General features: G+C 36.2%; 1 protein-coding gene across 8 annotated transcripts in view; it reads left to right on the plus strand.

The window, feature by feature from the left end:
- GOLGB1 (golgin B1) overlaps positions 1–12605 on the plus strand; it is a 95820-nt gene that overhangs the window by 67382 nt on the left and 15833 nt on the right. For all 8 annotated transcript variants that reach the window (XM_039248895.1, XM_039248899.1, XM_039248897.1 and 5 more), the window contains one exon: positions 11872–12050. In XM_039248895.1, the coding sequence (XP_039104826.1) occupies positions 11872–12050 (179 nt within the window). The remainder of the gene's footprint in view (positions 1–11871; positions 12051–12605) is intronic.

Genomic DNA, 12605 nt, shown 5'->3' on the forward strand with positions numbered 1-12605 from the left:
GGTTACGTTTTCAGATCACTTGGTCGTCTATTACCTTCTGTTTGTACTTCTCTAGTACTTTGATTTGTCCCATATTGTCTTGATGTATATATGTGTATGTGTCTGTGTGTTTAATTTCTATGCACTTAATATTTCCCTGATTAGATTCCAAACTCCTGGTAAGTGTCATGTCTTATACTTGTATGTGTTTCCTATGATTTTTAGCATGGGGTAATTAACTATATGGTAGATAATCAACATAATTGGGGGGGCATTCTCTACTTTTGTGGTTTTTACCAAAACCACTATTTTTTCCATTATGTAAAACTGTCATGTAGAGGAATTATGGAAACATTTGAGACTGAGGCTTTTACGTCTGCCATGAATGAATCCTAAGCCTAGGCAGAGTTATAAATCACATGAAGGCCTGACAGTCTGACTGGGTGATACTACAAATGAGGCCTGCTGCAGTCTGCTGAGGCACTTCTGCATACTTTCTGAATGTATCATTAACTGTCCATTGACTCTCTTTTCCACATATCTTGTTCTCAGTCTGTGCCATGGGCATTAAAGTGTTTAGTCTCTCAGTCACTGGCTGCATGTACGATAGTTGTGGGAGCTATCTTAAGTCAACCACTATCAGCTTAAACATAGCCTAGGTTACCAGTTTATCACCTCTGTCTATACCATACTCCTTTTCCCTCAGGACCGCTCCAGAAGTGGCTTAGATCTGAGAGGGATTTAACTTACTTTGGTTCTCTTCTTTACTTAGTTATTCAAGGGGAAGTCTGAGGGTCCAAGTGGCAGAGAATTAGCCCTGGGGATTCTACTACAATGTCACAAACAACTGTGAAAGCATCCCAGAGTTTTCATATCTGTCTGAACTTCCTTTGGACTTTCCCATAATCAAATAAGTACTTAGACAATTTTTACCTAAAGGGTAGAGAGTAAATCTCCAGAGTTGCCTTTATTTATCTATACTCATTTCATTCTTTTGGTTTAATTGTTTTCAGATTCCAATGTAATTAATGTCCGTTAGTTTTAGGTATACAATATAGTGATTCAGCAATTTTATACATTGCTCAGTGCTCATCAGGATAAGTGGTCTCTTAATCCCCTTCACCTATTTTACCTCCCCTCTGGTAACCATCAGTTTGCTCTCTATAGAGTCTGCTTTTTTGCCTCTTCTTTCCTTTGCCTATCTCTTTTGTTTCCTAAATTCCACATATGACTAAAATCATATGGTATTTGTCTTTCTTTCTCTGACTGATTGATTTCATTTAGCATTATACACTCTAGACCATGTTGTAAATGGGTTGCAAATTATTGATATATTGACCACTTGGACTGCTTCCTTATTTTAGCTATTGTAAATATTGCTCCTATAAACATAAGGATTCATATATCTTTTTGAATTAGTATTTTTGCATTCTTTGGGTAAATATCCAGTAGCAGAATTACTAGATCACATGGTAATTCTATTCTTAATTTTTTGAGGAAATTCCATACTGTTTTCCACAGTAGATGCCACCAGTTTGCATTCTTACCTACAGTGTGTTAAGGTTCCTTTTTCTCCATATCCTCAGCAACACTTGTTGTTTCTTGTGTTTTTCATTTAAGCCATTCTGACAAGTATCTGATTGTAGTTTTGATTTGTATTTCTTTGATAATTAGTGATGTTGAGCATCTTTTCATATATCTGTTGGCCATATGCATGTCTTTTTCGGAAAAATATCTGTTCATATCTTCTGCCCTTTTAAAAATTGGATTATTTGGGTTTTTTGGTGTTGTTTTATAAGTTCTTCATATATTTTGGATACTAACCCTTTAGTGGATATGTCATTTACAAATACTTTCTCCCATTTAACAGCTTGTCTTTTTTGTTGGTTTTTTTTCCTTTGCTCTCTAGAAGCTTTTTATTTTGATATAACCCCAATAGTTTATATTTGCTTTTGTTTACCTTGCTTCAGGAGACATATCTAGAAAAAATGTTGCTAGAGCCAAAAAAATTACTTCCTGTGCTCTCTTCTAGGACTTTTATGGTTTTAGGTCTCACAATTAGGTCTTTAATTGATTTTGAATTTATTTTTGTGTATGGTATAAGAAAGTGGTCCAGTTTCATTCTTTTGCATGTAGCTGTCCAGTGTCCCCGGCACCAAGTTTTTGAAGAGATTGTCTTTTGCCTTATTTGTTGTAGATTAATTGACCATATAATCATGGCTTTGTTTCTGGGCTCTGTGTTCTTTCCAATGATCTATGTGTCTGTTTTTGTGCCAGAACCATACTGTTTTGATTACTACAACTTTGTAGTATATTTTGAAATCTGGGATAATGATACCTCCAATTTTGTACTTTTTCAAGATTGCTTTGGCTATTCAGGGTTTTTAGTGGTTCCACATACATTTTAGGATTATTCTAGTTTTGTGAAAAATTCTGTTGGTATTTTGATAGGGATTGCATTTGATTAAGGATTGCTTCAGATAATATAGACATTTTAACAATATTTGCTCTTCCAGTCTATAAGCATGGAATATCTTTCCATTTTGTGTGTATGTCATCTTTTAATCTCTTTAATCAGTGTTTTTATAGTTTACAGAGTACAGGTCTTTCACCCTTTGGTGAGTTTTATTCCTAGGTCTTTCATTATTATTGGTTGCAATTGTGGGTGGGACTGTTTTATTAACTTCTCTTTTTGTTGCTCCATTAAGTATATAGAACTGCAACAGATTTCTGTATATCAATTTTGCATCCTGTGACTTACTGAATTCATTTATCAGTTCTAGTAGGTTTTTTTGGAGTCTTAAGGGTTTTCTATATATAGTATCATGTCATCTGCAAATGGTGAAAGTTTTACTTCTTTCTTACCAATATGGATGCCTTTTATTTCTTTTTCTTATCTGATTTCTGTGGCTAGAATTTCCAGAACTATGCTCAATAAATGTGGTGATGGTGAGAGAGGAAATCCTCATGTTGTTCCTGACTTCATCTCCACTGAGTGTGATGTTAGCTGTGGGTTTTTCATCTAATGTTTTTATTATGTTGAGGTATGTTCCCTCTAAATGTGCTTTGCTGAGGGTTTTTGTCGTGAATGGATGTGGTACCTTGTCAAGTAATTTTTCTTCAGCTATTGAAAAGATCTTACGGTTCTTATCCTTTCTTTTATTGATGTGATGTCTCATATTGATTGATTTACAAATATTGAACTACCCTGCATCCTAGGAGTAAATTCTGCTGGATTATGGTGAATGATTTTTTTTTTTTTTAATATTTTTATTTATTTCTAGGAGAGAGAGAGAGAAGGCGTGAGCAGGGGAGGGTCAGAGACAGAGGGAGTCACAGACTCTGAAATAGGCTCCAGGCTCTGAGCTGGCTGTCAGCACAGAGCCCGACGCGGGGCTCGAACCCACGAACCGCGAGATCATGACCTAAGCGAAAGTCGGACGCTTAACCGACTAAGCCACCCAGGCGCCCCTGGTGAATGATTTTTTAAATGGATTGTTGGATTCAGTTTGCTAATATTTTGTTGAGGAATTTTGCATCTGTATTCATCACTGTTGTTGGCTTGTTCTCTGTTTTAGTGGCATCTTTATCAGGTTTTAGAATCAGGGTAATGCTAGCCTCAAAGAATGAATTTGGAAGCTTTCCTTCCTCTTCTACTTTCTGGAATAGTTTAAGAACAGGGTTAATTATTCTTTAAATGTTTGGTAAAATTCACCTGTGAAGTTGTCTGGTCCTGGTCTTCTGTTTATTGGGAGTTTGTTGATTACTGATTCCGTTTCTTTGCTGTTATCAGTTTGTTTGAATTTTCTATTTCTTCCTGATTCGATTTTGGTAGGTTATGTGTTTGTTGGAATTTATCCATTTTTTTCTAGGTTGTCCGATTTGTTGACATATAATTTTTCATAATATTCTCTTATAATCTTTTGTGTTTCTGTGGTGTCATTTATTTCTCTTCTTTCATTTCTGATTTTGTTTGAGTTTTTCCCCTGTCTCTTTTTATTTTTATTTATTTATTTATTTACTTATTTATTTGTGAGTCTCACCAACATTTTAGCAATTTTGTTGATCTTTTCCAATAACTAAATCCTGGTTTCATTGATCTTTCCTACTGTATTTTTAGTTTCTATTTATTTCTGCTCTAATCTTTATTATTTCCTTCCTTCTGCTGGTTTTAGGTTTTGTTTGTTATTATTTTTTTAGCTCCTCTAGATGTAAGGTTAGATTGTTTATTTGAGATTTTTCTTGCTTCTTGAGGTAGACCTGTTTTACCATAAACTTCCCTCTTAGAACCACTTTTGCTGCACCCCAAAGATTTTGAATCATTGTATTTTCATTTTCATCTGTCTTCATGTATTTTTAAATTTCCTCTTTGATTTCTTGGTTGACTTATTCATTAGTAGCATGTAATATAGTCTTCATGTCTTTGTGTTCTTTACAGATTTTCTTGGGGTTGATTTCTAGTTTTTATGTAGCATTGTTAGAAAAAAATGCATAATACAACTTCACTCATTTTGAATTTGTTCAGACTTGTTTGTGGCCTAACATGATCTATTCTGGAGAATGTTTTATGTGCACTTGAAAAGAATGTATGTTCTGCTGTTTTAGGATGGAATGTTCTGAATATATCTGTTAGATCCATCTGGTCCAGCATGTCATTCAAAGCTACTGTTTTCTTGTTGATTTTCTGTTTGGATGGTCTATCTGATTTCACTGGAGTGTTAAAGTTTCCTACTAATATTATATTACTATTGATTACTTCCTTTATGTTTGTTGTGAGCTGCTTTGTTTGGTGTTTCCATGGTGAGTGCATAAATATTTACAATTGTTATATCTTGTTGGATTATTACCTTTATGATTATGTAGTGTCCGTCTTTGTCTTTTGTTACTGTCTTTATTTTAAAATCTGTCCAATGTAAGTATTGCTACCCTGGCTTTCCCTTGAAATCCATTTGCATGATACATGTTTCTCCATCTCCCTCAATTTCAATCTGCAGGTATCTTTAGGTCTGAAATGAGTCTCTTATAGACAGCATCTAGATGGATCTTGCTTTTTTATCCATCTGTCACTGCATGTTTTTTGATCGGAGAGTTTAGCTCATTTACATTCAAGGTAGTTGTTGATAATGTACTACTTGCAAGTTTGTTACTTGTTTTCCAGTTGTTTTTGTAGATCTTCTCTCTTCCTTTCTTCTCTTGCTCTCTTCTCTCATGGCTTGTCTTTACTGATATACTTGGCTTCCTTTTTTTAAATTTTTTGCATATCTATTATTGGTTTCTTTTTTTTTTTTTAATGTTTTTTATTTATTTCTGAGAGAGAGAGAGACAGTGTGAACAGGGGAGGGTCAGAGAGAGAGGGAGACCCAGAATCTGAAACAGGGTCCAAGCTCTGAGCTAGCTGTCAACACAGAGTCCGACGCGGGGCTCGAACCCATGAACCATGAGATCATGACCTGAGCCGAAGTCGGACACTCAACCAGCTAAGCCGTCCAGGCACCCCTGTTATCGGTTTCTTGATTTGTGGTTACCATTAGGTTTTTATATAACATCTTGTGCATATAACAGTCTGTATTAAGCTAAGATCACTTAAGTTTGAACTCATTCTAAAAGCACCAAAATCTATTTCTCTCCCCTCCACATTTTAGATATATAGTGTCATTCTTTACATATTTGTATTTTGTGAAACCTTTGGTTGTTATACATGTACTTGATTTTACTGCTTTTGTGCTTCCTACTTTTATTACCCCTGCTTATGATCCTTCCTTTCCATTTGAAGAGTCTCCTTTAACATTTCTTGTAAGGCTGTTTTGGTGGTGATATATTCCTTTAAATTTCATTTCATTTGTCCTGGAAACTCTTTATCTCTCCTTCTATTCTGTATGATTGATATAGCCTTGCTGGATAGAGCATTGTTGATTGCAGGTTTTTTGCTTTCACCACTTTTAATATATCATGCCACTCCCTTGTGTCCTGCAAAGTTTCTGCCAAAAAATTAGCTTATAGTTTTATGGACTTTCTGTTGTATGTATTGTTTTCTTTTCTCTTGCTGCTTTTAAAATTCTCTCTTTATCATTATGTTTTGCCATTTAATTACTGTGTATTAAACTATATATAAACTAGTTTATATATATATAAACTACTATATATTGGTGTGGACCTGTGTGGATTCATTTTTTGGGGGGCTTTCTGTGCCTTCTCCATCTGGATTTATATGTCTTCCCCCAATAAGGGAAATTTTTAGCTATTATTTCTTCATATAAATTTTCTGCCCCCTTTCTCTCCTTCGTCTTCTGGAATCTATATAATGTAAACATTGTTATACTTGAACATATCACTGAATTCCCTTAATTTATTCTCATTCTTTTTTCTTTTTTCTTTCTCTTGTTTAGCTTGACTGTTTTCCATTACTCTGTCCTCCAGGTTACTGGTCTGTACTTCTCTTTTCTCTATTTTACTATTTATTCTCTCTAGTACATTTTTAATTTCAGTTATTGAGTTCTTCCTCTGGTTCTTTTTTTATGTTTTCTGGTATTTTGTCGAGAGTCTCACTGAGATACTCCACTCTTCTCAAGTTCAGTGAGTATCTTTATGACCCTTAGTTTAAATTCTCTATCAGGCATACTGCTTATTTCCATTTCATTTCTCTCTCTTTGTCCTGTTCTTTCATTTGGGGCATATTCCTCTGACTCCTCAATTTGCCTTATTCTCCATGTCTGTATCTATGTGTTAGGAAAGTCAGCAATATCAAGTCAGCTGTTGCAAGTAGTGGCCTTATAAAGAAGAGATCCTATGGTGCTCTGTAGTGCAATGTCCCTTATTTACCAGACCCTGGCATTTCAAGGTGTCTTGTATGTGTGTTGTGTGCACCCTCATGTTGTGGCTAAGCTGAGTTTGCCGTCAGTGAAGTCATCTGATTGAAAACTCTGTTGTGGGCAGAGTTTTTGTCCCCTGTGTTGTTAATGGACTGGTTTGGGGCCGTCTTGGACTTGAGTTGGGTCAGATCAGATGTTTGCCAGAGCTGTGATTACACTGAATTGCAGAGTGCTCTCCCTTTGTTATTCCCTGGGAGGTTTTTGTTAGTGGATGGGGCTTGCGGTCAGACCAGATGTCTGCTCCCAGCCATTGCTAAGGCTGCAAATTGATGTGTGTGGTTATCTTGCCCTCCACTTTGGACAGGAGTCACTTTGGAGTGGTATTGACCCCTGTTGGGATTGTTTGCAAAATGCCACGCCTGTGGCGCCACTTTGGATATACTCCTGCTGAGACCAGGTTGCTGGGGGTGAGTCTGCAGAAGAACCCAGGGGTGAGGCACAGTGTTACCAGTCCAAGTGGAGAGTGTTTGTGCTGCACCAGTTCCTCCAGGCATCTGCATATGTAGGCTGGGAGGGGTTGGGGGTGGGAGGGAATGGCACCCACCAGCCCTTTTGTTCTTAGAGAAGTTTCCCAAAGATCCCTGGCCCTCCAGTACACTCTGAGATTAATAAATAAATCTCCTTCCTGTATACCCCAGGCATTTTTAAAACTGCTGCTTTTATGATGTATCTCAGCAGGGCTATTTGTTGTGCTCTTTGTTGGCAGGGACTTAATTTCCTCTTGCTCTCCCACTCTCCCAGAGCCAAGCTGTTCATCTTTAAAGTTCTAGGTGGTAAGCCCCACTGATTGTAAAAACTCTAGCTATTAGCCCCCTTTGGTTCTCAAAGCCAATGTTATGGGGCTTTGTCTTCCTAGTGCAGGTCTCTGTGACTGGGGTGCCTGGTATGGGGTCTGCTCTTCTCCCTTCTCTGTGCTTGTGGTGTCCTTCCTTCCCAATCTCCTGAATCAGCTTGGCTCCTGACTGTGTTTCCACCCTTCCTACCAATTTTTGATATGGTCTCTTCTCTATGTTTACCTGTGGAATCTGTTCTGCCAGTCTTTGGGTCATTTTATGTGTTATTTACACTGATTTGGTTGTTATCTAGTTGTATCCATGGAACAAGGTGACTTTAGGATCCTCTGACTCTGCCATCTTTTCTGGAAGTCCCCTATACTCATTTCATTCTAAAAATGACTTGAAGTAGCATATAAAGATATGAGTAGTTTTCCACAATAATATAATGCAAGTAACTGGGAAGGAAGAGAAAATGAGGATAAGAGAGAGAAAGATTAAACCAGAAGTAAATTTAGTATCCCAAGGAGATGTCACAATATCTTTTTAGAAAGATGGGTCATCAAATTTTTTCCCCACTTTCTGGCAGCCATCAGAAATAGGGAATTAAAAATCCATATACATGAATCACAATATTTGTGTTTTAGGGAAAAGGAAGAAAGAGAAGCTACTTTGTTCAGTATAAGAATAGTTTTAAGTATTGATACCAGCAAGAAGTTTTTTCTGTGTTTCCATAGAGAGGACCGTATGAATTTATGAAACAACGTTTACTTCCTTACAGTAAACATAATAGTTATTTTATAGGTTTAATTTAGCTGTTCCTTGCTGTAACTGCGTAGCAAAAGAATTTTGCATAATTTCCTAAAAGTACTTCTACAAATAGTTAAATTGCAGTCCCAGACACACAGCTTTCTGATGATCTAGTCTATTCCAAGATTAACATTTAGAGTATCTGGATTAGAGGAGTGAATAAAGATTACATTTAGTGCATAGTTTTTGTTTTAAAACAAAACAAAATGCTTTTATTTTCTTTTTTTTGTTTAAAAAATAAAGTTATATGCAAACATATGTCACTAAATTCTGCATGTTTGATTAGAAAAACAGTACCTCTAACTCTGATTCTCCTCCTCGCAAGACAATTTGCTTTTAACTCTTATCATTTTGGTGTTTTCTCGGTATCTAAATATCACACTTGTAATGCATCTTGAGTTTTCATTCTTTGTATTAGCTTTTGGCTGTCTTTTATGCTAACAGGGTTTATTTAGTTCACTTTCGTCTCTGCTTCCACGTTACATGAGCATATTTTCAATATACAGCCCCATTTCTATTCTACTAATGTAATTTACATTTTGGTTAATTCATTATTCAGTGTTTACATTTTTATGACCAGAAACAAGAGCTGAGACATGTTACTTTTATTTTCCTTAGCATCATTTTTCCCCAATACAGTTAATAGCTGTATTTTTGTTGTTGTTACTAGTTTTCTTTGTACTTATCAATGTAATTTAACTCCAGGTTTACTGCCATTTAACCACATTTCCTTTTAAGATGTTTATTTCTATCAGTTTTGCATGTGTAAAAAAAATTCTGGAGGTTTTTTCTCGCTCTTACATGAACCAGTTGCCCCGCACTCCTGGTTTTCATCCTAGGATATCTCCCCCCACCTCTCTCCTCTATTCTTTTTTCTTGTATTCCAGGTCTTCCTCGTCTTGGTTTTGTGTCTTCCTTTTGTTGGAAGAAATCATTTAGTAGCTCCTTATGAAAAGATACAGGGGTGGTAAATTTACTGAAAATGTCTTTTTATCTCTCTTACTTGATTGTTTGGCTGGCTAAGGAATTCTAGGCTGAAAATAATTCCCCTTCAAAATTGTGAAGACATCGGTCTATTACCTTTTATCTTACCTTTTTATCTTACATTATGGTTCAGGAGTCTAATGCTGATTGCTGATCCTTTATAATCTGTTTCTTTATCTCTTTTTGTTTTTGTCTGTCTCTGTCTCTTTCATTTCTTTCTGGAAATGTGCAGAATTTTTTAGTCCTATGTATTCTGAAATTTCATGATAATGTACTTTGATGTGGGTCTATTTTTATTCATCATTCTCTGTAGTCCTTTGAATCTAAGAACTCAGACTCCGCAATTTTGGGAGATTCTTTTGAATTCTGTTTTGCCATTTTCCCCATCCTTTTTCTCTGTTGTCTTTTTTCTGAAAAGACTGTTATTTAGATTTAGGACCTTCTGGATTGGTTCTATAATTTTCTTTTCTTTTTGCTATACTTTGGGAAGACTTTCTCACTTTTATCTTTAGAACTCTATATTGAGGTTTTGTTATTTACAATCATGTTCCTAATTTCTAATTTTTCTTTTTCTTGTCACATGGATATATGTTCTTATCTTATTTCTCCAAGAATAGTGGTGGCAATTTTGTTCTTTGATGTTTTCTTATAATGAATTTTTCTTTATTTTTTTATTTCTGCTCTAATGTTTCTAATTTCCAATATTCTCTCTTAAATCTTCAAGTATATCATATTCTTCCTCCTGCTAATCTCTTCTGAATTACTTCTCTTCTAGTTTTTTTCATCCCAGACTTCATAATAGCATTCTTCAGATGAGGATTAATCTTGATTTACTCTTCATGTTTAAGGGTAAGTTCTAAAAAGCTTATGGATGGGGCTTACCAACTGTGAGGTTGGTGATTGCAGGGTGATCTTGCTGAACTTTTTGTGGGTAGTCCCCATGTTGATATCATTAGTTCCTCTTTGGCTGGTCAGATTTTCTAGAGAAGATTTCTCATTTCTTGCATGGATGGTAAAGGCCTGGGTGCCAGCCCTGTCCAAGCTGAGTAGGGGAAAGACTTTAAGCATTCAGAAGGTGTACATTGACTCGATCACCCTTGTTTCAGAGTAGTACCTTTACCTTCAGTTGTGCCTGTATTTGACGGCCCAGAGACACTTCTTTTACCTTCTCCGAAGAATAACACTCTAGTTGTCTGTTAGAGTTAACAAAAGGTATGGAACTGAGAAGAGTATTTAGGGATGTAATTGTTTTTTAAGCAGCTTTCATCTAATTCTCCTTATTTCAGCTACCACCTTCTCCCTACCCCCATCACTGTCTTTTCCAGAGGTACCTGGTGCTGTTAATTCCTGAGCCTTTTGAAGATTTTACAGAGTAAGTTCCACTGGTTCTTGGCTTTCCTTACTGCCAGCTTAAGATGTGGCTTTCCCAGATCTATTAAGTCAGTTACCACTTATGCATCTGCTTTTCAGCTTCCAAAATTAATTTTGTTGTTGCTGACTCCTCTCTTGTTCTTCCTGTTCTTGTGTTTTATGCTTAAAAAATGATGCCTTTATTATAGCTTTAAAGATGTTTCCAAGAGTGGGTGAAAGAGACATGGTTCAAGGCACCCTTTTAGCCCAGATGTCCTAACATTATTTCTTACTACCAAGCTTTTTAAAAAGTACTGGTGATAAAGAGTTTGAAGATATAGCTGGAATGTAGATAGAGAGTTTTGTTAATTAAAGACAAGTCTATCAGCATTTTATTATCATCATCATTACCAGCACCAGCACCATAACCATCACCACCACCACCATTAATTTTGTCAGTTAATTCCCATAATCCAATGAGAAGTACCATAAAGGAGGTGAGGGAAATTTTATAGGTAAGGGAAATTAAGGCTTAGAGGATGTGAGGAATGTGCATCGGGTCACACAATGTATGTGGGCAGGATGTTGGACTCCCAAAGCCTAAGTACTCTTAATCACTGGGCCTGGGCATCACTGCCTTCTTTTTATAGCCAACATTAGCTAAGCTAGAGTTAACGTTGATATCCATGTAAGAAAGTTTAAAAGCCTAAGCAGGGCACAGGGCTAAATAGAAAGTCAGTTCATCTTTATATTTCTTGTTCTGGGGAGTTAACACCCACACAAAGAAACTGTAGGTCCTTAGGTCTGTCCTATGTCCAATTTGTAGATCTAGACTCACTTGGGATCTCAGGAGCAAGAGCCAGGGGTACAAGTTGCAGGAATGGTCAGGCCCTATAGCCTTGATGGCAGCTCTGTGGGGTGATTCCCACCAGCCTCGCTGCCTATATTTCACCATTGTAGAGATTCATGTTGCAAATATATGTCAGTGGACCTGTTAGGTGCTAATAGTCTGTTGTGGTGTCTGACTTAGCAGGGAGTTGTTGATGACTTACAGCTGGGTAAACAAGATGTAATAAATCACCCTGTTACTTTCCCTTTGGTTAAAGCTGAAGGAATTGAAGAATCTGCAGCAGCAATACTTACAGATTAACCAAGAAATCACTGAGTTACGTCCACTGAAGGCTCAACTTCAGGAGTATCAAGATAAGACAAAAAATTTTCAGATTATACAAGAAGAGCTAAGGCAGGAAAATCTCTCCTGGCAGCATGAGCTGCATCAGCTCAGGTATGATAATCCCTGCTTTCTGATTCTTTTACTTTTAGTTTTCTGGGTTTTTTTAAAACTTTTTATTATAAAATACAGTTTTATAATAAGTTACAAAAATAATACAGAGAGAGTTCCTGTGTACTTTTCACCCAATTTCCTCTAATGGTAATCTTATATTACTGTAGTATACCCAAATCAGGAAATGACATGGTGTGATTCAGAGACCTTTTTCAGATTTCATCACTTTCACTCACATATGTTTGTGTGTTGTATGTGTGTGTAGTTCTGTGCAACTTCACCATATGTGTAAATAAATATAATCATCACCACAAATAGTCACAGTCTTCCTCGCACTACCATGCCAACATCTCTGACTCTGGCAACCACTAATCTGTTCTCCACCTCTATCATTTGCCATTTTGAGAATTTTTTTAAAGTTTTTTATTAAAATTCCAGTTAGTTAACATAAATTGTTTTATGTAACCTTTTGAAATTAGCTTTATGCACATATCATAAGTGTCCTTGAGGTCCATCAACATTGTGTATCAATATTTCATTCTTTTTCTTGATGAA

This window comes from Hyaena hyaena, unplaced genomic scaffold (assembly GCF_003009895.1).
Source record: "Hyaena hyaena isolate Hyena2069 unplaced genomic scaffold, ASM300989v1 scaffold_321, whole genome shotgun sequence".
Classification (NCBI taxonomy): domain Eukaryota; kingdom Metazoa; phylum Chordata; class Mammalia; order Carnivora; family Hyaenidae; genus Hyaena; species Hyaena hyaena.